The sequence below is a fragment of the Physcomitrium patens genome, chromosome 1, assembly GCF_059467195.1.
Source record: "Physcomitrium patens ecotype Gransden chromosome 1, ASM5946719v1, whole genome shotgun sequence".
Lineage (NCBI taxonomy): Eukaryota > Viridiplantae > Streptophyta > Bryopsida > Funariales > Funariaceae > Physcomitrium > Physcomitrium patens.
The window spans coordinates 6,983,138-7,011,056 of record NC_143410.1 but is presented as its reverse complement, the minus strand read 5'-3'; the positions used below and the strand labels follow the sequence as shown (position 1 = coordinate 7,011,056).

Genomic DNA, 27,919 nt, shown 5'->3' with positions numbered 1-27,919 from the left:
GGAAATATTTCCACCTTACTCCCCGGTATAGATTGGCGAAAAATCATGAGCAGCTGTGGTTTGTTGTTTGTCGCTACCATCTTTGCCAATATTGACCTGAAGCATGGAACTTCGTTTATGACATTCATTGCAATGCTCGTGCATTTGTTTGGGGGTTTGATCCACAATTGTCAACGATGCAGTAGAAACGTTTATGAACTCCCAATTTGGGATTTCCCGGAAAAGCAGAAACTGCGGGTTGTAAGTCTTGAACAGCACAGATACGCAGGCTGATACATTACATCGCCAGTGCAGAGCTGTCCTGCTAGACCCTCCAAAGTACACTGTTCAGGCCGAGTAAGACATAGCACGGACTTGTTCACATGGCACTCTCAGTTTGTGTATCTATGTCAGGAAGAAAGGGAACCTTTCTTCGTCAGAACCCAAAGTCGATACAATGATTTCTTCAGTACTAAGTGTTTCCAAAAACTTAGCGCTGTTGTAATTTGTAACACCTCAATACATCTTTGGCTCTCAAGCAAGTACACTATCTGTCAGCATGTTGCTGCAGGGGGACATCAAATCATTGGGAAGTCATTAAGCGGTTTCATGTTCCAGCTTACTACCATGTGAGGAGGTAAAGGAGCAATAATTTCTAATGGTTCTGCAAACTGGCTTCCACTGACTCTAGCACCTGTCTGAGCAGATGACCGCTCTCTAGATTGGCTTTTAAACGCTTGTGCAACGTCTGGAAGTATTAGCTGACGACAGTGGAGATGTAAATAAGGCTTACTTGACCAGACATGACCACTTTCCCTTAATCCCAAGACAGAAGACTTGGTGTCCTCAGTACGATCGGTTGGAGGCCACAATCGAAGAGCCCGCCAACCATACTTATAGTCGCCTACTATTGGCATGCCCAGCACTTCCGCGCAGTGGACGCGAATCTGGAAAGAACAAATAGATTTTCATTAGAACGGAGTCTAAAGTGCCTACTTACTATTCAACTTAGAATCCAGGAAAACAGAATTGTAGCATTAGGATGGAGGGTTTTGTCCAATGCCAGCAAACAGGATGAGACATCTCTGAGCTACACAGCGAGGCTCTGCTGGGGTATCTCTTGTCAGTAATTGCACGCAGCAGCTGAACATCTTAGATCTCACGTTGGACTGTCGAGAATGATCCATATGAACAGTGCAATCATAAAGATCAAGAGAACAGAAGGTTGTTGCCTTTGGTGAAAGAGTCAAGAGAAGTAATGCTTACCTGGTGTTTGCGCCCAGTCAAAGGACGAAGCTCCAACCATGAACAGCCTGCTAAGTCGCAAATATCAAGCTTGAGATCACGTGAATTCTAAAAGCCTTAGAACGAAATCAGAACCAGACGAATGTGGGCAAGTCGCAAAGAGTTTCCATAAAAAGTAGAGAAGTAGTATAGCTTACCAAAAAGAGAAGATCCCAAAACTTTGTAGTCTGTAATGGCTTCTTGAGCGTTTGGGTGACTTCCATGGACTACCCGCATTTTATCAAGTTTGCCACTGTCCGAGACTACCTGAGCGTAGGAACAACGAGTTTTGTTCAGCCACAGCTTGTATTCAATGCTGTTGAAACAACCAAAGAATGGGAGCCGGAGAATTTTGACCTAAAAGAATAATATCATCAAGGATGTTCCCAGCATCCAAAATTCAAAGGTGACAGAAAGTTACACAATGAATCCCAAACACACACACCAAACCTTTGCAAGTGGTGCTGATATTCGGCCTTCTTTTTTCTCAGGAACTCCGATCACTAAAGCCAAATAACATCGCTCGACACTAACTACTTTGCCCTACACAACCGTTCAAGACAAAACCATTCGTCAGAACTAATTTTCATGGTGACTATGTACAGTGTCAGCATCACAATGAATCAGGTACTCCAAAAATATTCTTATCACTCAAGGGCAAGAGAGACTAGTCAGAACAAGGATAGAAAATGCTCAGAAGAAATACCCCAGGAGCTTGAGATATCTTTTCTGTTTTGTTCCGTAACAAAGCTTGCAAAAAGACGGTACTTTGGTGGGTACGTCCAAGGACCAATGCTCCACTGGTTTCTTTATCCAGCCTATGAACCTGCAGTCAACCCAAGTATGGTATGTACGTAACACATCTAATAAAAAGACTATTAAACTTGACTAAAAGCTCGATTGGTTGCAGTGTAAAGTGAGGGGCAATTGAACTGCTGTGGAAAATGTTCATTTAAGTCTCTCGCATGTTGCTCCACAATCAAAGAATAAGTTGGTACGTATATACCAGCCGAGGTCCTTCGTTGTAGTTGTAAGAAAGAGCAGCTTCCATCATCGAGTCCAGACTTTTCACCACATCACTGCCACCCTTTTCACATGGACACCAAGAGTCTTATTAAACAAATACAGACAACACCACAAGCCTAACAAAAGCCAGTTCAGTGATTGTCTGGGATGCTTCATTCTTCTATTAGTCAAAATTTTCCTTTTATCTATCTATCACCAAAAATCAGAGAGAATTCCTCTAAGGTTCCCACTCTCTCAAACTTCATGCAAAAAGACTTACCTGAACAGCTAGTCCACTTGGCTTGTTAATGACTATTATCTCGGCATCCTGTTCACTTTTGTGCCACGGATATTGCAATCAGTACACGCCATAATCTTGTTACTGGTCTGTAACATATTAAGTTGTTAAGTGACTAAGATTCATTGATAACAAAGATGAGCCAGTCTGGAACATTTATTCAATGCGGTGCACTCAATGCTTTACGCCGTTAAAATAGTTGTAGGTTCGCAAGAAATGCTCTCAGAAAAGAGACACTCAAAGGACATGTTAAGGGACAAACATAGAGGAAGAAAACTAAATGCTCTGTGGAGGGTCATGCCTTGTGAAGAATTGTACTGCGCAAATACTTTATATCATGGAGAGCTATTTTTGGAACGTTTGTTGCTGAATTCGTTTCATATAAACTTTCAGAAACGGCTGCCGGTATACAGAGCACTGCGCCCTCTTGAAGTGTATCTTTTGCTGAAATCTGCAAAAAGGCAATTCGATATAAATATATACCAACTCTAGCAAAGGCTAGGTTTTGATTATTTACCTCAGCCGAAATGAAACTTAAGGGATGATTCACCAATGTGAGAGGAACAGGCACCCATGACGCTAGAGAAATCCTTAGCAGCCAATCAAGGCACCGTTGTGGCACTCAATACAAGATTATTAATTACCTTTCTAAGCCGTGTGTCCTTAGGTTTCTCAACTCCGTCACTGGAAGAAATCTCTTGAGGTGCCTGTATTCGAATCTGGTAGAGAAGGTAGACAGGCCACCTGTTTTCTAAGCATATCATTGGCACCACGCACAAACCTCTCTTTCATGCTTTAGATTACAGCATAGCAATTCAGGGCAAAATAATCGTGTCATAAAACTTCACAAGTAACACTAATTTTGACCACTTCATGTATCCCTTTCCCTCCCTTCCGATAGCTTTTCCAAAAGACTTTTCACAAGGGCTTCTAGGATCCAGCATGGTATACAAGATAATCTACTATGTAAATCGCCATGTCTCAGAATCTTAGAAGTGGGTACTGTATTTCGATAAATATGTTATCAGCAAGCTTGAAAGATGAGGACCATACCTGCCGCAAACGAAAGAGCTTGTTGAGCAAGCTGTGAGGGACGTTGGGACAGCACTTGGCAACCCATCGTAGCGCCGTTAGCCTCTTCAATTTATTGTGACCACTCTCGGATCCTTCATTGTAACCTGGCGAACGAATCATAATGAAGAGCCTAAAGTCAAATTTTTAGAAGCACCCATGATTCTTGCAATTACTGTTAGAGGCGAGACAGATCCTGTGAAGATGAAGTTCTCAAACTGCGACAATGGCTCTTCCTTTGGCGTCAGATGCGGGCATCAAATTTCCTATTCATCTTCCCGTAAGGCAAATGCAAAGGGGAGCAAGGATCAACGTGCAATTCGCAGCTGATCACAGTTAATTCAGGACATGATCAATAGCAAGGAAATGATTGCGTACTTCCAATCTTTTCTAAAACACGGACCGCTGATTCCAATGGAACCGGAGGTAGCTCCTTCCATTGCAGTCTCGGAGCCTTGACATCCTCATGTTTTCCAGTTGAGTCAATCTCACTTACATCCCCAACTAAGGAACGCAAATGCGCTTGCCTCACAAAACCCCACCAATCCCGAACACCATTGTCAAGTACGGTCGTTCGGGGAGCACAGGTTAAAATGCGCCTCAATGATGCAACACCAGGCGCTGCCATTCTAATAGGATATTTTAGACGCCCATGCGTGCAAGAAATCTACAACATTAACTTACGGTCGCTGCCTTCAAAATTGTCCAACCTTGAGGTCGGACATAACCCAACTTCCAAATCTCATGAGACGACCAACATGCGTCTCAAAACATTAATGACATTATAAACATGCACACAATGGGCACATAAACGTTCCTACGATATCAGTTTCTTTCACTACTATCGTCAGAAACTCTCTCTTCAAACTAGCATAGAGTGATATTCGTCCTATTGCAACGTAATGTTCCAGATCTAAATTCATTAAACACCTTCCGGGAAATCTGTCCTGTCCCTTGTGTTTTGGTTAACGTATTGGGGCTGGTGGCCAATAGGCTTAAACCCTAAAACCCTAGAACCGGCCAGTTGAGAACAGACCACCAGTTTCGTCTGTCGCGTTTTAAACCAGATGTCCTTCCGCCGACGTCACTTCCACGCTCTGGCAATGACAGATAACCGGAGCACGGTGATGTGCCACTGACCCTTTTATTCATGACGTGTAGTAGTAGAAAATATGAAAAAATCATTATATTCTATCATTTTCTTCATAGTCTTACCATATGGGATGATTGTCGTTCTTTGATATGGAGTTTCATGAAACTTTGAGAATTAAGAAGGTTGTGTTTTCTCCCCGAGAAAATGGCAGAGCACGCCCGTTGTGTGCTACCATGTGGCGATTGATCGAGATGATGATTGGGTTGTTACGGAGGTGATCCAATCAACGTTTCATACATTAGGTCACGCTGACCAGACATGACAGGCAAAGTTTTGCAATTTCTCTCAAAAAGGAGAGCATTCTGTGGATCTTTCGAAATTCTTGTCATGAAGCCGGGTTTTAATATCTAGTGGTCCTTGTAACCTTTGTAAGAGATTCGTGGATGGCAGAATTCTGCTTCTGAGGAGCTCTTAGTGTGTCGTAAGCAAGAGTACTTCATATGTTGATGCTCAAAGTCTATGATCCAGAGGCTAATTCAACATTCCAATTAATTCACTTCTTTCTGCCGAAAATTCTATTACGGTTGCTTGTTGGGGAAGCTGAATTCTGCCATCTGGGTCTACCGCAGACACGACATTACTCTCTTCTGGCGGGAGCAAACTGTGGCTAGGCTTAGTGCCGGGCCAATCCCTGTGAGCTGGGATGCACCCAGTGTCAGGACGATGCCGATTTTGGTTAACTCTCTTCCATGTCCACCAGAAATCTCTGTTCGCGAATTCTCCGTCGAATCTCAATGCTCACAATGTAGCCGATCATGTGAGACATTTGGCCTCTGTATCTGGTACACTCTTTCTCCCGCACTAATTTCCACTTTCAAACGAACACTTCTTAACAGTTCGAAATGTAGATTAAATCTCGACTTTGATAACTCAAAGTTTAATGGTTTCTCTGTGCAAATAATATTAATTTACCGTCTGCAAGCTACACAATGAGCAAGATCCTTTATATCGATCGTTCGCTGTTTAACTGTCAAGGTCATCATTCATTTGCACGTCATTGTGTAAAGAATCTTGAGTATCTCCTGGTGATTAGTATGTTCCAGATTGCTAGGGTTCTGATAAAGTGTCTCTACACAGGAGGTGAATCGACGAGGAAATGTGCAGAAAAAGCGTTAGATGTGCTGAAGGTGGGCTTCAGTATTACCAAGTCGCACGAAGAAATAGCCATAGCTGATGAGCGGAAGAATCACACCTATGGAGAGATTTTGCACTCCAGTTTTCAGCTCTCTTTACTGCTACGGTCACTGTTCCGTGAGGAGAGGCTGTTGTCGGTTTCAAATGCGTCTAACAAAGCCGATGGAGCTGGGGGTAACGATGCACAGCAAGAAGCATCTAAAACTCTTGCGGTATGTTTTCTTTTTGCTGAACTGATCAACTTTTTAGGTCTTACTTAATGCTATGTTAAGGATCTTTACAGTTCTATGATTTTCCAGCAACGTTCTTGCAGCTGTGTATAAACGTTTTCATGTGCATTACCCTCTGAATTGGCTACCATACGTTGATTTAGCAATCAAAGTTGGTGGTTGATCTCTTACCGCTATCAACTTATGAGCTGACTGATCAGGTGTACATGGAAATTGCTGCTAAGAATGAAGTGGTGGTGGTGGCTACTGAGAGAGCCAAGAATGTGAACATCTTGGAGGGTGCTCGTGTAGGCATCATGGGAAAACCCTGTGCTGAATTTGTAGCTGGGATGTGGGGTACCTGGCTTAGTGGAGCTGTGGCGGTACCTCTGGCACTAAACCACCCAGAAGCTGAGTTACTTCATGTCCTTTCTGATGCGGTACACAGAACACTCTATGTCTCTCCGTTCAAGCATCACATCATCATGCACATGCTTTTTCATTCATTTATTTATTATTTATTTTTTGTTTTAGTTTTTGTGGACAAGTTTGAATCTTAGAATTTTTTTGCACATTTTCATGCCCTGATACTGCCTTCTTTTATCAATCTTTGAAATAATCAACATTTTCGTGGGTGGCCGTATAGGGTGTCTCTATCGTCTTAGCCACTGAGGATTATCGGGACCTCCTTGAACCGGTGGTCAAAAAGTGTTGTGCTCGTTTGTACTTGCTCCCGTCAGCAACTAGTTTTCACAGCAACCTGTCTAATACACAAGAACATGGGCTCCTATCTATTGAGCAAATGGAGCGAGAGATTCAAAAGGTGTCTTCTATCATTCGAGGTACTTCAGAATATACACCTGATTTGCAACTTAAGATTTTTTACTTGTTCGACCATAATTATTCCGTGTATTGTGGTATAGATCTACGGATTTAAAATTCCCTTCGATAAGAATGTAAAAGTTCGTTGCCGTGAACTGGCTTGAGACAGTGTTACTTGGACCACTCCATCTAATATGCTTTTAGATGTGTAATATAATGTCATTAGTTGAGGTATCATAAGAGTGAGAAATCCGTGCCGACAGGTCTTAAACGTTTCAACTTAGTTGTCAAGTAGTGCTCTATGGATTAAGTTGTGATAGGAGGAGGCAACACTACGTTTTGGTTACGCTAATGGGTTGCTTAAGCTGTTATCACAATCTACACAAACACTTGTTGCTTTGTTTCTGAGTACCGACTCAATTTTGTGTGAAAATATGGTTCTTCTAGGCTAAGATAGACCTGGTTTCGTGTTTGAGCAGGGGAGCAGGCAGCACTAATCATTTATACGAGTGGGACTACTGGAAAGCCGAAAGGAGTTGTTCATACGCATGCCAGTATTGGAGCTCAGGTAATCAGAGTCCCCTTGCTTGCAATATTATGCCTCCTGCTTCATGATGATTCGAGCTGCATTCTTAGTTTTATCAGTCATTGCTATGTTCATTCTTGCAAGGTGGATTTAGTTCTGGTGTGCTAGGATGGCAACAGATATTTGGATTGATGGAGATCAAATATACCATTAGTCTTATTGTGGTTTAGTACACTTGTAAATAGGCTAATTATCCGCCTCTTGTTTCTGTAGCATTAAAACATCCTGGTGTATGCAGGTGAAAATGCTGGCAAAAGCGTGGGAATATTCTCCCAAGGATCGGTTTCTTCATTGTCTCCCTTTGCATCATATCCTCTACAATTTCATTATACAAAAATGTTCATTTGTATATTTCTCTTGAATTCAATCCAAGGTGTCATACATTAGCTTGGAATTTTAGAGAACTTGTCTTTCTGAATCTATTTCAGTCTTTTGCAACGAGCCTCTATTCTCCAAATATTATTCAAAAGTTTTGCAAGGGAATTTTTGTAAATAGAATGTAATGAGAATTCTTGCGCCTAAAATTTAAAAATAGTCATAGAGCGATTTTTGGGACCTAGATGATGGGTAAAGAGTTTCTTACTTTCTTTTCATGCTTTACTGATTGTTATCAAGCTGAAAGTACCAAACCTCCTGCTTTATAGTGATCCTTGACACCCTTCAGTTTACATGTGCATGGGTTGGTCAACATTTTGCTTGCGCCTTTGTTCGTAGGTGCTACGGTAAACTTCGTACTCTTTTTCAATCAACACTTTGTTATTTCAAATGGTCACTTGACAAGCGTAACAAGTCCGCTAATTATGGTTTTGTGAGATTCACGTTAGACTCCTGATTTCAAGTTGATAATCCTTATCACTTATTTCAATACCTGCAGGTTGAATTTTTGCCCAAGTTTAGCACACAGCAAGTGTGGCGCAGGTGGCAAGAATCGTATTCGAACCCAGAGACGCCAGCTAATGATGCTGTGACGGTTTTCAGCGGGGTCGGCTTTCTTCTTTTCCTCCGTCTTTAGCATAATATTTGTTTCGATGATTTCTCCTAATGATCTTGTTCGCATATGTCTCTGATATATCTCATCAACACACAGCCAATTGTGTAGAAATTGTTCGTTTGACTGTCTGTTGATCTGTTAATCGCTTTTGCCAAATTTGTCAGTGGCTGTGGTTGATCAGTTGTGGTGTACAGCAAGTCAAAGGTAAGAGATGACATACCTTCTCAAAATTTTATTTGTAATCAGGTGCCAACTATATATGCACGTCTTCTGCAAGCCTATGAACTCATGGATGGAGACTTTCAGAAGTCATGCTCCTTGGCTGCAAAGAATTTGCGCCTCATGGTATTTCTTTGCAAAACTCATTAAAAAATTCTCCTTCTCCGCAAACAGCCCCGCACACTTCCTCCCTCTCCTCCCTCTTCCTCCCTCTTCCTCCACACGCACTCTCATACACACGTACGCCTCGTTTTCTTCCGCTTCTACTTTTCTCATTCTTCTTTGGAATCTGAGATTCGTAACAGGCAGACTAAGAATGTTGTGGAGAACATGCTCTCATGCTTCAATATAGTCACGTTGGCTGATGGGTGTCAGATGTGTGGATCGTCGGCCCTGCCGCAACCAGTGATGGAAAAGTGGGAAAAGGTGACAAGTCATCGTCTTCTTGAAAGATACGGGATGACAGAGGTGTGGATACATTTTGACTGGATTGCTTGTTATACTTATAAGATTTCTCTTGATCGATGTTGCTTCCTGTGCGTTTCACAACGCAACAAACGGTTGACATGTTTCTCTTGGGCTTGCATCAGTGTAATAACTTATTGAAGTTTATTGGTTTGCTTGATTTCCAGTTTGGTATGGGACTGTCCAACCCTCTCCATGGTGACAGAAAGCCAGGTTTCGTTGGTGAGCCTTTGCCTGGTGTAGAGGTCAGTCTTTTCTTTTAGTTCGTACCCTTGAAGTATCACATTTAAAACTTGTGAAATACTGCCAGATACTTCTAATCATTGTGGTTTATCCATCAATGGATTTTTGAAGCAGGTTGAATATTCCTTTTATGTAATGTGTACAATTTCAGAAAGTGTGCAATGCTCCAAGTATGGTGTAATTTGATGATAATGGAACTCATAATGTGTGGTAGTTTTTACTCCAGGTATTGATTGTTGACGACGAAGGCACGGCGACAGGTGTAGGAAATCTATGCATCAGAAGTCCAGGAATGTTCAGTGAATATTGGAATTTGCCGCAGGTACACATACCTGTAATCAGGGCCTTTGCACTATGACGGTTCAGGTGGAGATTAATAATTGGGCTCCTTGCTTTAGTTAGGTTTGTTTGGTTTGATGGGCTTGAAAGTTGCTCGTATTTTGCAGGTTACTGAGAAGTCTTTCACGGAGGATGGCTTCTTCGAAACTGGAGACACGGTTACCAAAGAAGGTGGCTATTACAAAATTCTTGGACGTACGTAAATTTCTGTTCTCTTCTCTGGTCTGGCCCTGTTCATTTTGAAAAAAATTTGGAATAGTTCATCTTGCTTCAGCCTCTTACTATCAATCATTGTTGCTGTAGTTGTGACAAGTGGAATTCGGTTGTGGCAGGGACAAGCGTGGATATTATTAAGTCGGGAGGCTATAAAATCTCCTCACTTGAAATTGAAGCTGTACTCCTTCAGGTATCATAACTCTATTCAGTCAGGTTTCTTCAACTGTTCTGATTTTATGAGCACCATTCAGTTTTGATCCGTGCTATCACACAGATCCCTTGTTTGTCCGTGGCTAACTTCTTGATTGTTTTCTCAAGCATTTCTTGAAAGTTTTCTTAAGCCGAGGAATTCTCGTTGTTTTCGATGGTTAACAGACTTTTAGTCAAAGGTTTTCTGACATTGGTGATCCTATCCTTGGACATTTAAAGAAGCTGATTTTGAAGCAGATAATTCATTTACTTGTTTAATCTCAATACCCTTGGTGGCAATTTGAATAGGTTTTGTAAGGATCTGAGACAGACCTTTGTGGTTTTTGCGCAGCATCCCGTAATCGCAGAGTGTGCAATTCTTGGTGTGCCTGACAATGACTATGGGGAAATTATTTCGGCTATAATTGTTCCACACGAAGCAGCAGCTGAAGCAGCTGCTGCCAAATGGGAGCCTGTTCTTACTTTGCAAGCCTTGCGTGAATGGGCACGCCCTCTGCTAGCTTCCTATAAGGTAAACCGTTTTCATGGCTTTCTTTGCAGTTCGTGTTTGATCGCAAGTTGAATAGCCGCTTCTCCCAATGCACTCGCCAGTGTTAGTATGGATTTTGCAAAATCTCCGTGTGGAACTTCCTTGGAAGAGCTGATATATCCTTAATGTTTTGATCTGCACTACACAAGTAATTATAATAATTTTAACTCAAGAAGAATATTCTCGAAGTAATCTTTACTTTCTTAATTAGCATTTTTACGACTTTGCTTCTTGGGAACTTTTGAAGGTGCATCATTTCCACTGATATCTTGAATAACATGTATTTAGCATACATTTCAACACTCAAGAACTTTTCTGTGGCCTCATTGATGCAGATCCCTCAGCATTTGCTAGTCTGGAAATTCCTTCCACGCAATGCCATGGGCAAGGTGCGTCTCACTTCCGTCCTTAGAGCTTGATAATGCTCACCTTGTTTCAAAACCTTGAATATTGCCAAGTTTTTCATTTTGTTGTATTTTTTCCTTTTTCACTATTTTTCGGGATCGGGGGATGAAGAGTGAGATCACCAACAATTGTGGTGCCAGAAGGTTTCTCTTTTCGTACCTTAGTCTCTGTTGCATCAGTTGTTACAAACATTACCACCGTAGCTCTACCTGTGCTAGCTGTGAATTGTTAATCATCTATAATCCACTGTGCTGTTTCTTGTGCAGGTAAACAAGAAAGACTTGAGGACTTCAATTCTCAGGGGGTTGCCATAGACAAGCATTTCGAATCCCAGTTTAGGAACCTCTTGGTCGTCAAGACTGGTCAATTACTTCTCCAGTGTGTTGGTTCATATTAGCAAAGGTATGACAATCAGAGAGTAGATGCTAATCTCTCCATGTCAACGTTGACCAATCTGAGTTGATCAATTTTATGCTTGGATTTGGCTCATGCCTGAGCTGATTCATTACATCAGCTTATTACTTGGATTTGAAGCCATCTCGAGCAAACAACACTTCTTGTATCGATCCATCGTTTGTTTTTTCCACAGCATTGACGCATGGACGCATATGCTGTAACTGAACCCTCCAAACTGCTATTGAAACTTTATGATTGAAGTAAGTTGAATAATTAAATTTATCGAAAAATCATGTCTCATATTTTCAATTTCCTGAAACTTGTTATGCATGTAACAAGTGCCAAGAGATTTGATGGAATTTCTTCATACCAATTTTGTATAGTTTCGCTACAAACATCTAAAAACTTTCACTACGAAAACAGGTTAAAAAAACATGTTAAAATCATTGCATTAAAAGAGAAGAAATGAGTGAATACGTAAAATTGATTATGTAATAACTAAAATTTTATTATTTAATTTTATTGTAAATTAACTGGTTGAATTATTTTAAGATAAATGTTCTTACAGGTAAAAAAATCAACATTCTAAAGGTGGAAAATTAATATTACGGTGACCATTTCGTAAATGTTGAGGTGAACGCAGTACTGCTTGTAACTTACGGTGGGAAAATGCTTTTTCATTAAATTATAAGTTCTTCTATACATTGAATTTGTAAAACTAAACTTGTTTGAACAACAACGCAGAAGGTGAACCTCTGCCTTGGAACAACATATTCTAAAGTTTCTACTGCTGGGTATCTGATCTTGATTGCTGCAAATATGCCAGCATAGCAGGAGACGCAGCAACCACACGTCGGTTAAGATATGCTTGATTGTTAGCTTCAATGTCCTCAAGCCTGTACAAGAATATTGGAGATGATGAGTAGAAAAAATACCAAATGGTAGTAAAGACAAATTTACCAAGAATCACACAGATGTTTTCAAGTGATGAATACATTTCAAACTGCATGAGTTTCAACGTCCATCTGGTATTTGAGAATTGATCAATGCCTGTATCGGTAATTAACCATAAGACCTGCACTCGCGGCAAGTCCTTTGGATGAAGTGTCTCCCATCCAGTTAAGTTGTTCCACACTCTACAGCACATATTCCAGACAATTAGTTGAAGTTCTATCTCAAGAGGGGCAACATGTGAGAACAAAATCAAACCATCCTGAAACAATTATTACTTTGGAAGAACAGCATCGATATGATGGAGTCAGTATAAAACATACTGCTCCATTTCGGACATGAAAATTAGTTACAGGATCTAATGCAGCTCCCCGCTTCTTTTCCTGAAGTATGTACCTGAGACATCATTGAAACAAACCATGTTCAAAACGGAAGTGTGTAATTAATTGTAATTTTGTTTAGAATTCAAAAGTGAAAAATGCTAAAGTCTTACCGAGCACACAATCGCAAAAGAGGAGGACGCAGAGCTTCTAACAGCTTCTCTGAGCTGGCCCATTCATGTTCCGCAGACGACAGAACATCATACATAAATTCCACTGGACCTTTCGAATTTCCCTCATCCCTGTGAGGTTCAACTTCATTAACTTCTGCTGCAAGAATGACATTTCTTCGTAGTTTGCTGTCATATTAAACAAACCATACACCCGGCAAGGTCTAAAGGAAATCTTCCAAATAGATGAATTATTGATACTGAGTTCATGGTAAAACAAACCTGCAAGCCTCCAGCTTTACTTCTTCTTCTGGAAAGAGCAATTTTTCACTCAGTTTGCTATTTGCAGACTTATCCCCAGATTTCTGAACATGGCACTGAGTTGCCAATTTTGCAAGCAACCAATGCATGAAGCCTGGAATAGGACTAAGAGTTACAAAATTCTGCAAAAAAGGTGATTGTGCATCAGAAGTCGTAAGGTTTCAACTGAAGTTCAATAACATGAAATCGCCAAACTGTTAATTCAGTCGAGAATCGCTGGCTATAATTTAAGACAATGGCTTAGTTCTGATGGCCATCACGACCTTCACTTCCTATCAATCTTAAGTTCTATTGCTTGCATCTTCAAATGTACAATTCTGATGATTTTGCTCGATACGAGTAGCGCAAAGTTCGAGTAAAAATAATGAATACCTGAACTTCAGGCATTTCTTGCCGAAGTAGATGTACAACACGCTTTATCAGAAAGTTTCCCAGCTCAATGCCTTTTAGTCCTGGCTGCCCTGGGCAAACACGTAGTTCTATTACGTTCACTCTTTAAACATGAGCTGACATTTAAAGATACAATACTTCTGGATTATAGAAGCGCAACAACTTTTGAACGCTACCAATTCATGATACTTTTCAGATTAAATTAAAGGTGTTTCTGAGACGATGAAGTAGAGCAGCACCTGGGTACTAGTTATTGAATAAAAGAGTGCACAATCTGCCACAGCTTCATCACAAGGAGGTTCTCCAAAAAGAACTTTCTGCACAGCAACAACGTCCAACATCACATTTAACTGATTCAAACCTTATTGATCAGTTTAACGAAATTTTTCACTAGGATAATGTGAAAAGGCACGATTTCTCTCAGGATCACGGATGTATACCTGAGCTGACCCTTCAATACCCTTCGTCAAAGCAACTTCAATGAAGACCAGCGGTTCACCTGTGGAAAATACTAAATATCAGACACTAAGAGGGATCAATTAGCGAGATGCTGTTACTGCATCTAAAACCATGCCAGTGAAAACACATGCAGAAAATAGTACGGGTGAATCGTCAGATATGTCTACCAGGCATGGCAGGATGGAAGTAGCCAAAACATCTCCTTCCAGTTCCCAGGCGCCGCTTCAAATCGTAGAGATTGGTGATAGGATGTACAGCCTTCAAACCAAAATTCAAAATATCAAAAGCTTTTCATGCAAAGATGAGATACCGAAATAATTTAGCTTTGACCATTCAAGAAGATCTTTGAATTTATTCGTCCTACATAATCTACAGAAACATTTTGAGTGTCAAGCAGATAACTTGTCGGAACACTATGACTGAATCTTAGACAAAGATTCAAGATTTAATAAGAACCTCGTAAGTGACTATCTTCTCTAGTAGGCAGGCAGCGTCATTCCAAGTGATGCGATGCAACTCAAGGCATGCTGGACTAAGCCATGTTGCAAAGAGGCCCTGCAAGTCACTGTCCAGTGCTCTAAGTGATGCGAGGTTGTTCTTCCTGTTTTGAGAGCATCTCACAACCAACAGATGTTCGTTATTGTGCAGCTTGTAGAGAACAGTGCAACCTTCAATAAAACAAGATGAACATTACTGATGGTTTAATGCCGTAGAATAAACCATACAGCAGCGCGGTCTTCAGGTCCGCACGAAGATCCACTAGAAACTTGAGGCCACCAACTTGTCCATTCATCTGCTCAAACAATCGTGACGATAATGGCACAAGGGCAGCTCGTAAATCTCGCTCAGTACGATAATGAGCAGCATCTATACCGCTATCACTTGTTTTGTCCTCGATTGTTTCTTCAGTATTGCCAACTACCATCAAATACCACAATCAATTTTCATTCTAATGCATGCATCTGAGAAGAGATAATACTACGAACCATTATACCAGTCATAGCGTAGAGTTTCTCACACAGTGACACTGGAACTGGGCTAGAGCGCAAATTAATATAGACAAGGAGGCTGATGATTTTAATACCAAGAGATAAATCCTTAAGAATCTTACCAGAATTCAAGGTCATGTAGTGCTGCATAAGCCCTTTCAACCTTTTTCGATCCACTCCAAACTGGGTCCCTAGCACAATCAAAGCTCTTTGACGATAATCCATATTCAACATCAAATAATCCTGGGGAGTCAGAAGATAAGAACAAATGAGCCGTGCTCTTGTGCATTAGTTAAGCACTGTCAAAATGACTCATGTCACACAAACCTCAAAGTATGCCTCTGAATTACCTCTCGCAGCTGACGCAGAGTTGCGTTTGGTAGGCTTGAATTTCTCATGTGAACGGCTTCATGCATGAGCATGCTTACTTTCTTAAGGAGCCTGCATGAGGAAGTGGGCTCATATAAGCATCCTAAACCCTAAACCCTTAACCCTCAATTCCGATCAAGTAATGATAATAGCACAGGCAAGAATCGACAGCAAGTCTTGTTTCCTCAACGCACATGACCTTCTATTCTAAATGTCATCACACAAACGAAACACAAGTGTGTGAATCACGGAAGCAAGTAGAAGAGTCTCAAAGAACCTATGAGTGTGTAAAGTCGTGGACATTAAGTTATCTTGGCGAATTTCATACCAAAAGCCTCGGTAATTAGACTGAATCCATGTACTCTGACCAGGTATAACGCAGTGAAAGCCAATGAAAAATGCCCTTCGTTTCTCTAAGATACAACTACTTTCAGAGAGGACTATCCCGAGATGAAGAGTAAAGTGCAAACCAAAACCCCTACAATCGTCACCCAAAAATGTGAAGATAGATCTGAAAATTCTAACCACTTTGTGATCACCTAAGCGCCATAATGCACACAGTTCCCTGATAATATACTGCATTAGGTTGTGTTAATTCCGATAAATAAAATAAATAAAATTTCTAATAAGTCCATTAACGTACAGCAGATTTAACACGGTTCCTATAATTGAAATAAGCCAAATTCATATAACAGGAGTTCATATACCAGCTGTAGTTGGACAACACAATTGCCTCTCAATAATGCCTAAAAATGTTGAAACTCGTGAAGATGAGAAGTTTACCTCTCAGAATGTCTGGGATCCAGCATAGCAGGTGCAGAATTTGAAGGTGGTTCCACTGAACCCTGACCAAATTGCGCCATGAATGGCTGCTTCCCAAGCTCACTTTTCTGGTATCTCCAAAAACCAACCGCAAGTCAAATTCAATTCGCATGGCCATCACCTACAGACAAAGTATTTCCTAAAAATTCGTAACTGCCCATCAGAAATCACAGAGCTCAAATCGAAACCCACGCCATCAACACAGCCCTAACACTCATCACCATGTGCGCAAGCAATTCACACGGGAAACCAGAGACTCTTGTCCGAAAACCAACAAGGAACACCCTTTCAAGCAAGGACTGACATTGGGCGCAGCTCCAGAAGCTCCTGCAGCAGTGGCCGTGGCTCGGAATCGACCTCCACCGAGACGGATCCTCATTATACCTCTCATCGCAACCCTTTGATCGATTGCCTGCAAGCTCCCTCACGACACGAAATGGCGAAATGGCGGAAATGAATTAGGAAACAAATCATCGACTACGTGGAAGGTCAGTTACAGTAACCCACAATCGAGTCCACAGAAGAAAAAAAAACATGCGAAATTTGTCGCCGGGTATCGAAGCACGACCACCCTGGGAATGGCGGGAAGTTGAGTTTGCAATAGGGCAATGGAACCCCTCTTTGCGGATGGAATTGGAAGACCCGCCCAGGTATCGACTCCAGGGTCAGGGCTCTGCATGTTTACCGGGTATAAACACTTCGATATCCGTCATAGAGTTATCCTCTTGGGGAGTTATATGTCTCCTGTGAGGGAGTATTTGGAAGGGCCACCTGGGTACCACCGGGCTGGATACCCGAAATACTGGATACTATACACCGGGGATATAAGGAATATTGGATACTGACGACATTGGATACTTGGGAAATCAAGGAGAATGGATATTTGTAACACATGTCTAGATTTTTATTTATATTTATCTATTTATTTATTTATTTATTTATTTTGATTTATTGTTTATAGGTGCAAGAATTTTTTGTATTCCTACTTAGATTGGTGGTTCAAGGATGATAATGGTTCAAGAAAAGATGCAATATTTCACAACATTGTTTTGTGGGTAAGATAAGCAAACATAGAAACTAATAGCAAAGTCAATGTTCTTTGTTGAGTTCAAATGTGGGATCTTCAAGATATTAGGAATCACCATTATCAAGCTTAAGAGAGCCTCTTTGCATGAGTTTACATTACAAAATATAGGGTTATTTAGTTAGGAAGAGCTTTGTTTAGACTCCACTTGTCATAGATGATAATCTATAGAACAATATTTATCTATGAGTATATGTAATGTGAAACAATTTTTGCTATTGCCCCCAAACTATATATATATATATATATATATATATATTCTTTTAATTAAATATAAAATGAGTAGTATTTTTAATTTTAAAAAAATTAACAAGTTAGTAAAAAAAACAAAGTATTCTGTTTTTTTTTTTTTTTTTTTTTTTTTTTTAAATTGATATATACCATATATTATATATTTAATCAATGGTTTGAACAAAAAATAATGGTGGTGTCAAAGTTTGTTGTTTTTCTATTTTTTTCTTTCTTTTTTTTTATTAAAAAAATCTTAAACCTAAATTTGAAAATTATATGTTAATGTGTGTTTGTATAAATATATTCAATAATATTAGTTATTTAAAAAAAAATCTTAAATTATTAATCGAAATCTGTAGTTGTACTAAAATTGCACAAAAATTAATAATACGTTTTGCTTCCAACAAAAATTTGAGCTTTAACTTAAAAATAAATCCAGGCTTCGGATTAAATTAAATTAAAAAATCAAAAACTGAGATTTGTTAAATACAAAATAATTATTTTAAGAAATATATGTGATTTAATTATTTGTTTCTATTAATTATTTACACTTTTACCACGTTTAAGCTTTACAAGATTGTATGAAGAATCATTTTAAGAATTTTAAAATGTGACACATATAAAGTATTTAAGTGGTAAATAATTTTATAAATATTGTGTGTATATAATTATTTAATTATTGAATCGCATATTATTAAAGATGGTTTATATTATGAATTTATGATAAATCGGTTATAAAAAATCACACCTATATAATTGATTGATAATTAATAAATAAATCATTTATATAAAAATTATAGTTTTTTTTTATTACTTTTTTTTTATAATTTTTTTAAAAAAATATTACGACATTGTAATAAAGAAATTATTTGTATTAGGTTTTTACGATAAACATATCATTTGAATTTGTATTATTTTTATTCTATAATATTAAAAGTATGTATTGAATATAGTTTTTAAATTGAGGTAATTTTTTTGCATTCAAAAAGAACTTAAAAATATATAATTAAACTTATACATAGTATAAAAAGTATAGGATTAAAATTTATATTTTTTGAAAGTAGTTTTAAATTTTCTAAAGATCTATCATTTAATTCCACAGTAAGTAGCAAATATTTTTGATAACTAGTATTTTTTGGTTTAATTAATAAATAACTATAGACTATTTATTTTATTTTTATTTTTTAAATAAAATTAAAACCTATAAATAATAAAATATATTTTATTAAAAATAAAAAATAGTAAAATTAAATATATAAGTTATTTAAAACTCATTGAGAATTTGAAATAATAAAAATTATGTAAAATTATTAAAATATTTTTTGAAATGATTTTTTGAAATATATATATATATATATATATATATATATATATTTATATATTAGCAAGACATCACCCATATGTTAATAAGGCATCATCCTTCACTATTGACAATCTTTACATATATAAGTACATAAAGATTTATTTTATTTTATTTTATTTATCAATTATAAAATTTATTCATTGATTCCATCAGCTCTACCTATTTCACTCTTATTTCTAATTTTTATTGCTAATATCATCTATTGGAGCTAGATTTTATACACCAATATCATTAGCTTGATTTTGCATATTTGTTAGTAAAGCTCTACAACTAAGGAATGTATAGACATTCTAGTTAGCAACTTAAATACAACCTCTACATTTTTTTTACAATAGATTATTCTTCTAAATGCTAAAGAGTCTTAATAAACTAAATTTCTAAAGTATTTTTTATAAGTGTGGATTTGTGATATATTAAAGATTTTTTGAAGAATATTAAAATCCAATGTAATTATTGCTTGCTATAGGTTAACTTGTTGGTAAAAAATAGTTTTTGTATATTTTTAGACTTTTATTAAAAAACCCTTAGAGGTTTATATTTTCAATTTTTAGTTGTATTTTTTCAATAGAATTGGAAACAACAAATATGAATTTGCGTAGCCACTAATGTTGGTAAAAGTTTGTTACCTCAAGCTTTTGTGTCTCCTTATCAATTTGTGTAAGGACATAAATATAAGATATGCCAAATATTTTGATAACATATTTGTGTAGCAATCCATGTAGTTAAGAAAAATATAATTTATGGTATTTTTTATGTACTTGTTGAAATATTTTAGTAGTTAAAATTTTGTAATTTAATAGAAAAATGCATAATAAAGAAGAAACATTGATCATACTTGATTCAATTCAAAATAAGACATTTTAAGTAGTACCTCATTCCAAGATAGATTCATTCCTTGTTTGATCAAGATATTCTCTTGGTTGTACTGATTTATCCTCTCAAGCATTACACTTTTACTAGACCATTAGATACAAGTTTGTACATTTGGATGAAACTCATATATAAAAAGGTATTAAAAGTGTAGATATTAATGTATTCAAAGGCATTAACGATTTTGACTAACATATTCTATATATGTCATATATATATATATATATACACACATACACATACTTATATCAATTAAAGAGGAATTGAGCTCCACTTATCTTTGTTTTGAAGTTGTCAACATTTTAGGCCTGGTGCTGAAATGAGCACCCATGTCATGATTATCCACTTGTGGATTACAAATGAGGGACAAAAGAGATAAGAATAAGTTTAGGATATTGTTATTTTCATCACATTTTTTTCTACTATCAGCACAATCTGATTTTCTACATCCCCACATATTACCACACTTTTTGCTATTGCTGCCACAACTTGTCATCCACTCAACATATATTTTTTGTTTTATTTTATTTTGGTTAATTTTTTATTAATATTTTATGGAAAAGAAACTAATTTCAACAAAAAATAATTAAAAAATTAATAAGAATAAATTAACGTGGCAGCAACAAAAACTAAGGTGACAGCAACAAAAACTGTGGTGGTAGTAGCACAGACTGTTGTGACCCTAACTTTATGTCTAGCAAACATGTGGTCAACGGTTTAATAGTTGTAGATGGGGGACGCTGACTAATCAACTGAAAACCTTAGCAGCGGCAGAACAGCAGGAATGCGATGTTTTATCACTCCGTAAAGCTGCAAAAGTATAAAACTTTCATGTCCAAAGAAGATGAAGATGAAGCATACTCTTTGTTGCGTGGTGTTAATAGTATGGGATCCAACAACCGTCTTTCATGACCAATGCGGAACTCTAGACCCGGATTCGCTTACACAATAGTGGCAGTCGCACAAATTCCCTTCACATCAGCTTTCAATTAGACCACCTTCTTGTATTTCAATCACGGAACTGCGTCTGAGAATAGATTAGTGCTAATCCACTGCCAACATATTAGATAAGAATCTGGAGCTCAGTACATGATTCGGGTTGGATAGTGGCAGCGGAGTAGTTGAAAGGACAATGTCCAGGAACCATCCCGAACAAAACAGTGGAAGAGAGATCGTTGGGTAGTTGAAACCTGCTCCTGTTGAAGGAAACGTTCTGGTTTCGAATTGCTGGTGTTGTTGGTGGCAGTGATAACCCATCCGCATGAATCTTGGTCACGGTAAACGGGGCATCGGAAATTTCTTGAAGCATACTGGGGTGCAGTGCGGGTCTACATTCAAGGATGGGAAGTGCAACAGTCAGTGACCATGGCCGGTATGGGTTCAGTTCTCTCACAGGGTTGAAAGCATTGGATTGAGCTCTGTAGAAGCTTAGAGCATCGACGACCATGCTAACTCTGCGAGATTACTTCCAGATTCGTTCAGATGCTCTGAATTTATTGTAGTTTGTTGTGGCCTTCAGGTGGTGGAGCTCGGAGACAGTTGCCGTTGTGACTGGAGGCAACAAGGGCATTGGTTTAGAGGTCGTGCGGCGACTGGCACTGGAAGGTCTCACAGTCATACTAACCGCTGGCGACAGCGGTCGTGGGTTAAAATCGACTCAATTTCTCCATGCCCAAGGATTACACAATGTTGTCTTTCAGAAGCTAGATGTAAGTGATTCTCGATCTGTGGCGGATTTCGCCGATTGGATCCAGGAAGGCTTGACATTCTAGTGAACAATGCCGCCGTCTTCCACAATAATTGCGTGTTTGAGAATGCCTTCGAGACCTTGAAGATAAATTACCGGGGCATTGTCGCTGTAATCGAGGAGCTGCTGCCGCTGTTTAGAGCGTCTCATGTGGGTGCCAGGATCGTCAACATGAGTTCCTTTGTAGGCCGGTTGATCAGCGTAAATGAGAAAATCTGAAGAAACAGCTGAACGAACCATCCCAATTCGATGAGTACTTTCTCATCGAATTAGATCGAGACTTCCTGGAAGCTTGTCGACTTGGCAACGGGGGACCTAATCGATACTCAAACACGGCTTACCAATTCTCAAAGATTCTTATAAACGCGCACTCGCGTTTCCTAGCAATAAGATTGGCAGACGAACCAGATGACCATAAAATATATGTGCACAACGCACATCCAGGGTTCCTGAGGACTGATATGCACAGAAAGCTATTTCACAAGCTAGACGATGAGATGTATCAGAAGCAGGTGACAAGCGGGACTTTCGCTCGGGATGGTGTAATTGAAGCGGAAGAAGGCGCCGATACTCCCGTGTTGCTGTGTTTGTTGTCTCCTGATGATTGTGTTCCGGTCGGGCTGATGTGGTTCAAGCGGCAACAACTGAGCTACAGTTAGCTTACATTAATTGTATGCCAAAGCATTCGCTCAAGGTTTTATTGTTCTGCCAGCATTCATTTTGATGCTATATATACGTAATTTTCACTTACAGTGTAGGTTAGGACCAGGTATGTGATCCCCTGGTTGATAGTGCAGAATGTGTGTGGTGAGGTGGCCGGAAAGGTAATCTGTAGAAACCAGTAATTCGGTTTTCTTCATAGTTTTTCACTTAAGTGTGCTCTCGTTGAAGTTGTGACCTTTCCCCATTTTCATACGTGAGGATTGAATTTCCTGGTAACTGACGACAGTTATGGCACATGTAAAGCTCTGTCGGATTTCTGAAGTGAACGGACTTTCAGTCAACAGTTACGGTGCACAGAACGATGATCTGGCCTTACAGTGACGTTCGATCGACTCAGTCGTTTCGATGATGTAGTGCAAATTATTCCCGGTGGTTCACAATTTACCTCAAACCATCCATGCATGTTTGTGGGTATAAGTTTTCATGTTAATCAAGTCTTTTTCTGAGCCCTAAAGAAGTTCTTTGCAGTGCTAAGATGCCGTGTTTACTGATTGATGAACTGCTGCATAAGAATGGCAAAACATCACTGCGTAATATTGGTAACATATCCTCGGTAAAGGTCATAAATTACATTCCAGTTGCAGGGTTTGCAACCATTGTGAAGTCCCTCACAGTAGAACCTCACATTGCTACATGGTCTTCAACATTGCTTCTTTTAAGACGCATAATATCAACTCCCACTAAAGTAAGATCGCTTTCAGTTTCTTGAACTTGCTGCTGTACAATCTAGTGACATGAAAGTAGAGGAAACCCGGTGGATATCATTCTGGTGGGTACAACTGAAGCTGAAGACTTGAACGAAGCTTGAACAGTTGCTATACATCTGCTTTCTGGAATCCAAAATAATCGCAAAGTATAGCAACAATTTAAGCTCAGTCCTGATAGGTATTTTCAAACACTTATTTTAGGACTGAAATGAATTCGGAGCGCTGGATCCTACACTTCCGCTGAAGTAAGAAGCAGAGCCATCGGAAGGCTGTCTTGACCCATATGGGCTCGTGTAGTAAGAGGTTGCTGAGGGTGCCATTGAGCAATTTGAAGGTCTAGGACTGAAAAGCATGTCCCCCTGGCCAAGAATGGTGAGAAGTAACTGGCGTAATTTTCCAATAGTTTCATCCCTCACCACGTCTTCCAATGATCTCTTGCACTCATTCATAAACTCCAACTTGATAAATTGCATGTCCACTTCAGCTCGTGTAGTGATTATCAGAACAAGAGTCTCCTCGTCTGTCCCAATTCCTGATAATGCATCCGAGAGTTCCTAGTGCACACAAAAAAACCAGGTTTATATACAACTCGGCGACTTATTTGCATCTACACTGAATTGACATTGAGACATCTAATTTTGGGTTTCCATTGTAGTCAAATCACAATCAGTTTTCAACAAATACCTCAGCATAGAATTTGGAAGGCTGACGGAGGCTCTGAAGCGCAGCTCGTAGAGCTTGTAAAAATTCCCCGGAACCTTGCTTACTCAAAACCTGCATGTTACCAGCAATATAAAATTAGCGTGATTTCGAACTACAGTCTCTTTTTTCACAGAGGCTTGGTAAGGTCTAGGTATCTCAGTGACGATAACTTAAGACGATATTTTCAAGTGAAAAATGTAATGCAAGAAAGGGCTAACCTTTTCAAAGTCGTGGCCGTAGTGCTGTTGGTAATAGTTCATGGTGGCCGAAAGCTGGTATGAGCTACGGGTAGTGAAGATTCTTATCAGCATCTCCTCATTGCCAATTTTTCCAGTGCAGACTTTGTTCAGGTGGTGTGCATCAGATAATGCAAAATGACGATCAACTGCGGTATTTTCAGGTCGGCTTCCTCGAGCAAGGGCTAAAAGAAGCTGCATCATCAATTCAGTTACCAGTATTCAGCAGCTTTTTTCAAATTGCATAAGAGGCGTGTGAAAAACATCACCATGCGTGTTACTGAGCATATTTTCAAATTGGAGGATAATGGAGGACTGTAGAGGATACCTTAGTGATAGCAAGTACCCTCTTCGGTGGCTCCTTACTCTTCGCTTCAGAGCCCTTCCAAAATGCCCATTTGCTCTGATTCGTCCATAAACATACAACTTGAATTTCAGAAAAATTCAGATGACTTCATGAAGAACACATTTAGTTGCTCAAATTAAAACTTGAGGAGGAACACAAAAAATGGAATACCTTAGTTTGGGGCTCCAGGATGGCGAACCCAGAGCCGTCGATGTGACTCTCCAGTGTCTGATTGAACATAGTATAGTAGGCTTGCTTGATCAGGTAGATTTGCTTAGAAGTTCGTGTGCATAGCATTCCAATAATCACACGGTCTTTCTTTGGGCCTCCCTCCCTCAAAGCCTCGTTCAGAAGCACTGCGTCTCGGTCAAATGGGTCCATCATCCACAGCGTCAGACATTTCTCAAGCTTGCCACTGATCGAGGACTTGAGGCGCTTGCGCAAATCCTCGCCAAACACAAGCTTGTAAGCTTCGGAGAGACTGTCTCGTTGAGATTGATTTCTTTGGCCCAAAATTTCGATCACTTTCTTCTCGTTGCTCGAGATTCCTGTTTCAGGACCATTGAAATCAAGACTTAGTTTCAAGACCTATACCAATGTCAAATGTAATCAAAATCTAACTGAGATGCTATCTGAAAAAACGTTCACACAACTGGTTGTGGCATACCTCGGAGGGCGTTACGGAGATCCTTACAATCCTCGTGTAAGTTTGGATACGATTGCTGGACATTCGTTGTCCCCATTTTCTTTTGCTATTCAAAGTTTCGCTCGTAGGGATATAGAGTGTGAGTACATTTGCCTTTCTGCTTTAAAAATGAAAATAACAATCCTACTTTGCAACTGGGTACCCAAATGTTTAAGCCTACGTCGTTCTACCCCTTCACAAGCACATTTCCTGTTTTGACTTGTTAGAAGGATATGATGAGGATTTTCCAAAACTTGTACGCAGTTGCTAACTACCTGAACACTCAACTCGACTCCGGCCACAAAAAGCCAGAGGAACAGTGCAACATCATCACTGGGGTCTGTTAATAAAGATGGTAAGTTAACATGCTAGGAAGAGAATGTTGTATACTGAAGCTGCTGTGCAGCAAAATAATCCGCTTCAAAAATCCGGAGGACTGCAGACGGAACGGAGGAAAGAAGAAATGAGAGGAAGATGAGTTAATGTGGAGCGTACTCAGATCAGTCGCGATGACAACCACTTTTAAGAGCATCTAATCAATAGTCCTATACTCTGTCACTCGTTTCCAACTCAAGCTTCGTCAAGGTGCCTCGAGAACTGTGAAGCCAGCAGCATCTGACAATAGGGAATGGAGCACAGCATACGCCGCCCACATCCTCCGACACAGCTGCAGGCTTTGGGATGCTTTGAAGTGCTTTGTAGGGCAACAAACTACAATTGGCCAGCTGGGCACTTAGGCTTGCAGGAAAATCTATGACAATAGTCTGGACCTCAGTATCGCTCAGAGAGTACTGGGTTCGGCTTAAGTGTTTGCTATCTCAATGCCGAGAATGGGCACAGTATACAGTTTATCGGGGTTCTTTATCGAAATTTCTAAACATAGAGAGAAGCTTTAGGTCCGCTTTGTAAGGGGCACCCTCCTGATCCACCAATGACATGAAACGATATATTGCTGCTCTAAGCAAGTTGGTTTTCTCGGCACGTAATCTTCCACTGTTCTCTCCGATGTTTGCATCGGAGCATCTCCTGATCGAATCCGGTTCTAGCTTCGGATTGGCTCCGGCCTCAATCGTACAAGGCCCCCTACTAAATCTAACGACATTAACGGTGTTGCTGAGTCATTGCTTAATTTAATATATGTTCACGTGAACATGGCTTAATAAATTCCACCACCACAACAACTTAAATGAATCCAGAATAATCTCAGAAGATTGAAAGCACTGCTGCAGTAGCTGCAAGTGGGGCTTCTGGACCTCTTGCACGTGAAGGTCGGCTGCTGCCCTCGTATATGTACTTTTTACTCAGTTACTCCATTTTGTCCAAGACATTATATAACTCGTGCGGTCTGTGAAGCAGCAGGGTTTGCAGGCACCCAACCTCCAACTTGCACCTAAAATCTGGAAATAATCAGAGAAAATTTATTTTATAAACGATGACGCATTGAACTAATGCATGGGGTCTGCTTTGTATTTTGTAACAACGAGGGTCAAGTACTTATCCAAATAGACAGGCCTGGTGTAACGTCTGAAATCCTCTACCAGTCAACTGCAGCTGTAACAATTTCAATCGCTGCACTCGCCATTGCAATCCACCATCCTTGTGACATACTTGGAACTTGAGGTATTTCTTATTTTTTCTCTCCTTCCTTGGAAAAATTTCCTTAAACTTGCTATTTCCATGAGTGGTGGACTTTTGTGGATAACCCCTCTGCAGCTCTCTCACATGTGGGCTTGATTTCTTGGTTAATTGAAAATCTCCGGGTCAAGTTTTTTCTCTACATGCGGATTTTAGAGAGAGTTAATTCCAACAATGAAGTACGACAAATTTTGCCGACAATGCTTGACAGGATGATTAAAGTCCATTTCTAAGATTTGGTTTGTTTCAGCTTGATCATTCCTCCCACTCTATGTTTTTGTAAGTTATAACCACACCTAGGCAAAGGAGAAGGAAAATTCGTGATTCAACAGGGAAAATGTTTTGGTTTGTTTGATTTGTTGAAAAAAAAAACCCTCTGCATGTTGTAACTTTTTCCGAATTGACGCATTAACATGGTATCAACTGACTCCAGGCTCCAAGGTCGCTTCGTTAATACAATCACCTACGACGATTAAAGCCAGTTCTACAATGGCGGAGCAGCTCTGGTTTGCTTTCGTCCTCTTGGTCATGATTTGTAGCACTGGATGGACTGGGGTTCACAGTGCAAGACCTTTACCTGAAGAACTTCCCACTCTTCCAGAACCCACACTGGGTAAACTTCTTGCATGGCCTCAAGATCCGAGCACCACTCCAAATCTTCCATGGAATCCACCTCCGCCTCCTCTTCCCTTTCTACGGAATTCACCTCCGCCTCCTCTGACTTTTCCATGGAATACGCCTTCGCCACCGAATCCAGTCACACCATGGACCCCATGGAACACTCAGTTACCACCTCCGTCACCACTGTCAACAACTCCTTCTCTGCCGATTTCGGTAACGCCTTGGTACACTCCGTCTCCACCGCCGTCACCGCTCTCGATCACCCTAGCGCCACCGAGTATTGTTACACCATGGAACCCATGGAGCGCAATGTCACCTCCGCCTCCATCTCCGCCTACCCCAACTCTCTCACCCCCAATGTCATGGACTCAGCCATGGCAAACTCCACCTCCTCCAGTGGATTCTACCACCCCCTCCTTCCCAGGGAATAAACCTCCATCTCCACCATCGCCGATGTGGACCAATCCACTGTTCACTCCGCCTCCACCATTCGACACAACTCCAGACTCTCCTCCTCCTCCGTGGAATCGCCCATGGGTGATAACTCCATCGCCGCCGCCGTCACCCACAACATCGTCTCCTCCACCACCGTCGCTGTTTACATTGTTCGCATCCTCTCCACCG

General features: G+C 39.9%; 4 protein-coding genes and 1 pseudogene across 11 annotated transcripts; 2 read left to right on the top strand and 3 right to left on the bottom strand.

Moving 5' to 3' along the window:
* Positions 1-428: 428 nt before the first annotated feature.
* LOC112284620 (RNA pseudouridine synthase 4, mitochondrial) lies at positions 429-4,631 on the bottom strand. Of its 2 annotated transcripts, none has more exons than XM_024524611.3 (11): positions 4,016-4,631; positions 3,620-3,744; positions 3,211-3,317; positions 2,868-3,017; positions 2,549-2,596; positions 2,270-2,350; positions 1,970-2,089; positions 1,714-1,806; positions 1,422-1,530; positions 1,246-1,292; positions 429-926 (listed from the first exon to the last, which is right to left on the bottom strand). In XM_024524611.3, the coding sequence occupies exons 2-11, from the start codon at positions 3,684-3,686 to the stop codon at positions 558-560; spliced, it is 1,191 nt and encodes a 396-aa protein (XP_024380379.1). In that variant the 5' UTR covers positions 3,687-3,744; positions 4,016-4,631; the 3' UTR covers positions 429-557. The 2 variants fall into 2 exon arrangements, with proteins under 2 accessions (XP_024380379.1, XP_024380371.1); XM_024524603.3 differs by having other exon boundaries at positions 3,211-3,285.
* On the top strand, positions 4,622-11,724 carry LOC112284600 (putative CoA ligase CCL8). Of its 3 annotated transcripts, none has more exons than XM_073532725.2 (18): positions 4,622-4,761; positions 5,360-5,572; positions 5,868-6,136; positions 6,355-6,573; positions 6,780-6,975; positions 7,435-7,523; positions 7,780-7,851; positions 8,213-8,263; positions 8,416-8,523; positions 8,779-8,877; positions 9,127-9,219; positions 9,384-9,461; positions 9,686-9,781; positions 9,906-9,993; positions 10,131-10,204; positions 10,556-10,735; positions 11,089-11,142; positions 11,425-11,724. In XM_073532725.2, the coding sequence occupies exons 2-18, from the start codon at positions 5,434-5,436 to the stop codon at positions 11,470-11,472; spliced, it is 1,953 nt and encodes a 650-aa protein (XP_073388826.1). In that variant the 5' UTR covers positions 4,622-4,761; positions 5,360-5,433; the 3' UTR covers positions 11,473-11,724. The 3 variants fall into 3 exon arrangements, with proteins under 3 accessions (XP_073388826.1, XP_073388828.1, XP_073388830.1); XM_073532727.2 differs by having other exon boundaries at positions 4,736-5,055; XM_073532729.2 differs by lacking the exon at positions 4,622-4,761 and adding an exon at positions 4,880-5,004.
* A 486-nt stretch (positions 11,725-12,210) lies between these two features.
* On the bottom strand, positions 12,211-16,914 carry LOC112284609 (uncharacterized). 4 transcript variants are annotated; one of them, XM_024524570.3, is made up of 15 exons: positions 16,650-16,914; positions 16,307-16,413; positions 15,505-15,595; positions 15,277-15,397; positions 14,891-15,083; positions 14,622-14,766; positions 14,333-14,423; positions 14,147-14,205; positions 13,946-14,023; positions 13,689-13,772; positions 13,278-13,438; positions 12,999-13,127; positions 12,829-12,901; positions 12,605-12,690; positions 12,211-12,450 (listed from the first exon to the last, which is right to left on the bottom strand). In XM_024524570.3, the coding sequence occupies exons 1-15, from the start codon at positions 16,734-16,736 to the stop codon at positions 12,339-12,341; spliced, it is 1,617 nt and encodes a 538-aa protein (XP_024380338.1). In that variant the 5' UTR covers positions 16,737-16,914; the 3' UTR covers positions 12,211-12,338. The 4 variants fall into 4 exon arrangements, with proteins under 4 accessions (XP_024380338.1, XP_024380328.1, XP_024380349.1 ...); XM_024524560.3 differs by having other exon boundaries at positions 12,784-12,901; positions 16,650-16,868; XM_024524581.3 differs by having other exon boundaries at positions 12,784-12,901; positions 15,277-15,337; positions 16,650-16,868.
* Positions 16,915-21,120: 4,206 nt separating this feature from the next.
* Positions 21,121-22,444, top strand: LOC141045186 (short-chain dehydrogenase/reductase 2-like; annotated as a pseudogene). The gene is made up of 2 exons (XR_016502096.1): positions 21,121-21,265; positions 21,413-22,444. The product of XR_016502096.1 is annotated as a short-chain dehydrogenase/reductase 2-like (transcript).
* Positions 22,445-22,876: 432 nt separating this feature from the next.
* LOC112280439 (uncharacterized) lies at positions 22,877-25,547 on the bottom strand. Its single transcript, XM_024515949.3, has 6 exons — positions 25,022-25,547; positions 24,526-24,902; positions 24,337-24,411; positions 23,991-24,203; positions 23,755-23,844; positions 22,877-23,624 (listed from the first exon to the last, which is right to left on the bottom strand). Exons 1-6 carry the CDS (start codon positions 25,095-25,097, stop codon positions 23,268-23,270), a joined length of 1,188 nt encoding a protein of 395 aa, XP_024371717.1. The 5' UTR covers positions 25,098-25,547; the 3' UTR covers positions 22,877-23,267.
* Between the last annotated feature and the right edge of the window lie 2,372 nt (positions 25,548-27,919).

What these genes read in the sequence shown, in the direction of transcription:
- LOC112284609 (XM_024524560.3), bottom strand. Translation starts at nt 16,736, where the DNA reads ATGAGAGGTATAATGAGGATCCGTCTCGGTGGAGGTCGATTCCGAGCC. An exon ending in ATCGATGCTGTTCTTCCAAA is followed by an intron (nt 12,691 to 12,783) that starts GTAATAATTGTT and finishes TATGTGCTGTAG; the next exon opens with AGTGTGGAACAACTTAACTG. An exon ending in ATGGTTAATTACCGATACAG is followed by an intron (nt 12,451 to 12,604) that starts GCATTGATCAAT and finishes ATTCTTGTACAG; the next exon opens with GCTTGAGGACATTGAAGCTA.
- LOC112280439 (XM_024515949.3), bottom strand. Translation starts at nt 25,097, where the DNA reads ATGGGGACAACGAATGTCCAGCAATCGTATCCAAACTTACACGAGGAT. An exon ending in GGGTACTTGCTATCACTAAG is followed by an intron (nt 24,204 to 24,336) that starts GTATCCTCTACA and finishes TTGATGATGCAG; the next exon opens with CTTCTTTTAGCCCTTGCTCG. An exon ending in ACGGCCACGACTTTGAAAAG is followed by an intron (nt 23,845 to 23,990) that starts GTTAGCCCTTTC and finishes GGTAACATGCAG; the next exon opens with GTTTTGAGTAAGCAAGGTTC.
- LOC112284600 (XM_073532725.2), top strand. Translation starts at nt 5,434, where the DNA reads ATGCACCCAGTGTCAGGACGATGCCGATTTTGGTTAACTCTCTTCCAT. An exon ending in CAAAGAATTTGCGCCTCATG is followed by an intron (nt 8,878 to 9,126) that starts GTATTTCTTTGC and finishes GATGGGTGTCAG; the next exon opens with ATGTGTGGATCGTCGGCCCT. An exon ending in CTCTGCTAGCTTCCTATAAG is followed by an intron (nt 10,736 to 11,088) that starts GTAAACCGTTTT and finishes TCATTGATGCAG; the next exon opens with ATCCCTCAGCATTTGCTAGT.
- LOC112284620 (XM_024524603.3), bottom strand. Translation starts at nt 4,265, where the DNA reads ATGGCAGCGCCTGGTGTTGCATCATTGAGGCGCATTTTAACCTGTGCT. An exon ending in TGTTTTAGAAAAGATTGGAA is followed by an intron (nt 3,745 to 4,015) that starts GTACGCAATCAT and finishes TTCGTTCGCCAG; the next exon opens with GTTACAATGAAGGATCCGAG. An exon ending in GCAGTACAATTCTTCACAAG is followed by an intron (nt 2,597 to 2,867) that starts GCATGACCCTCC and finishes AAAAGTGAACAG; the next exon opens with GATGCCGAGATAATAGTCAT.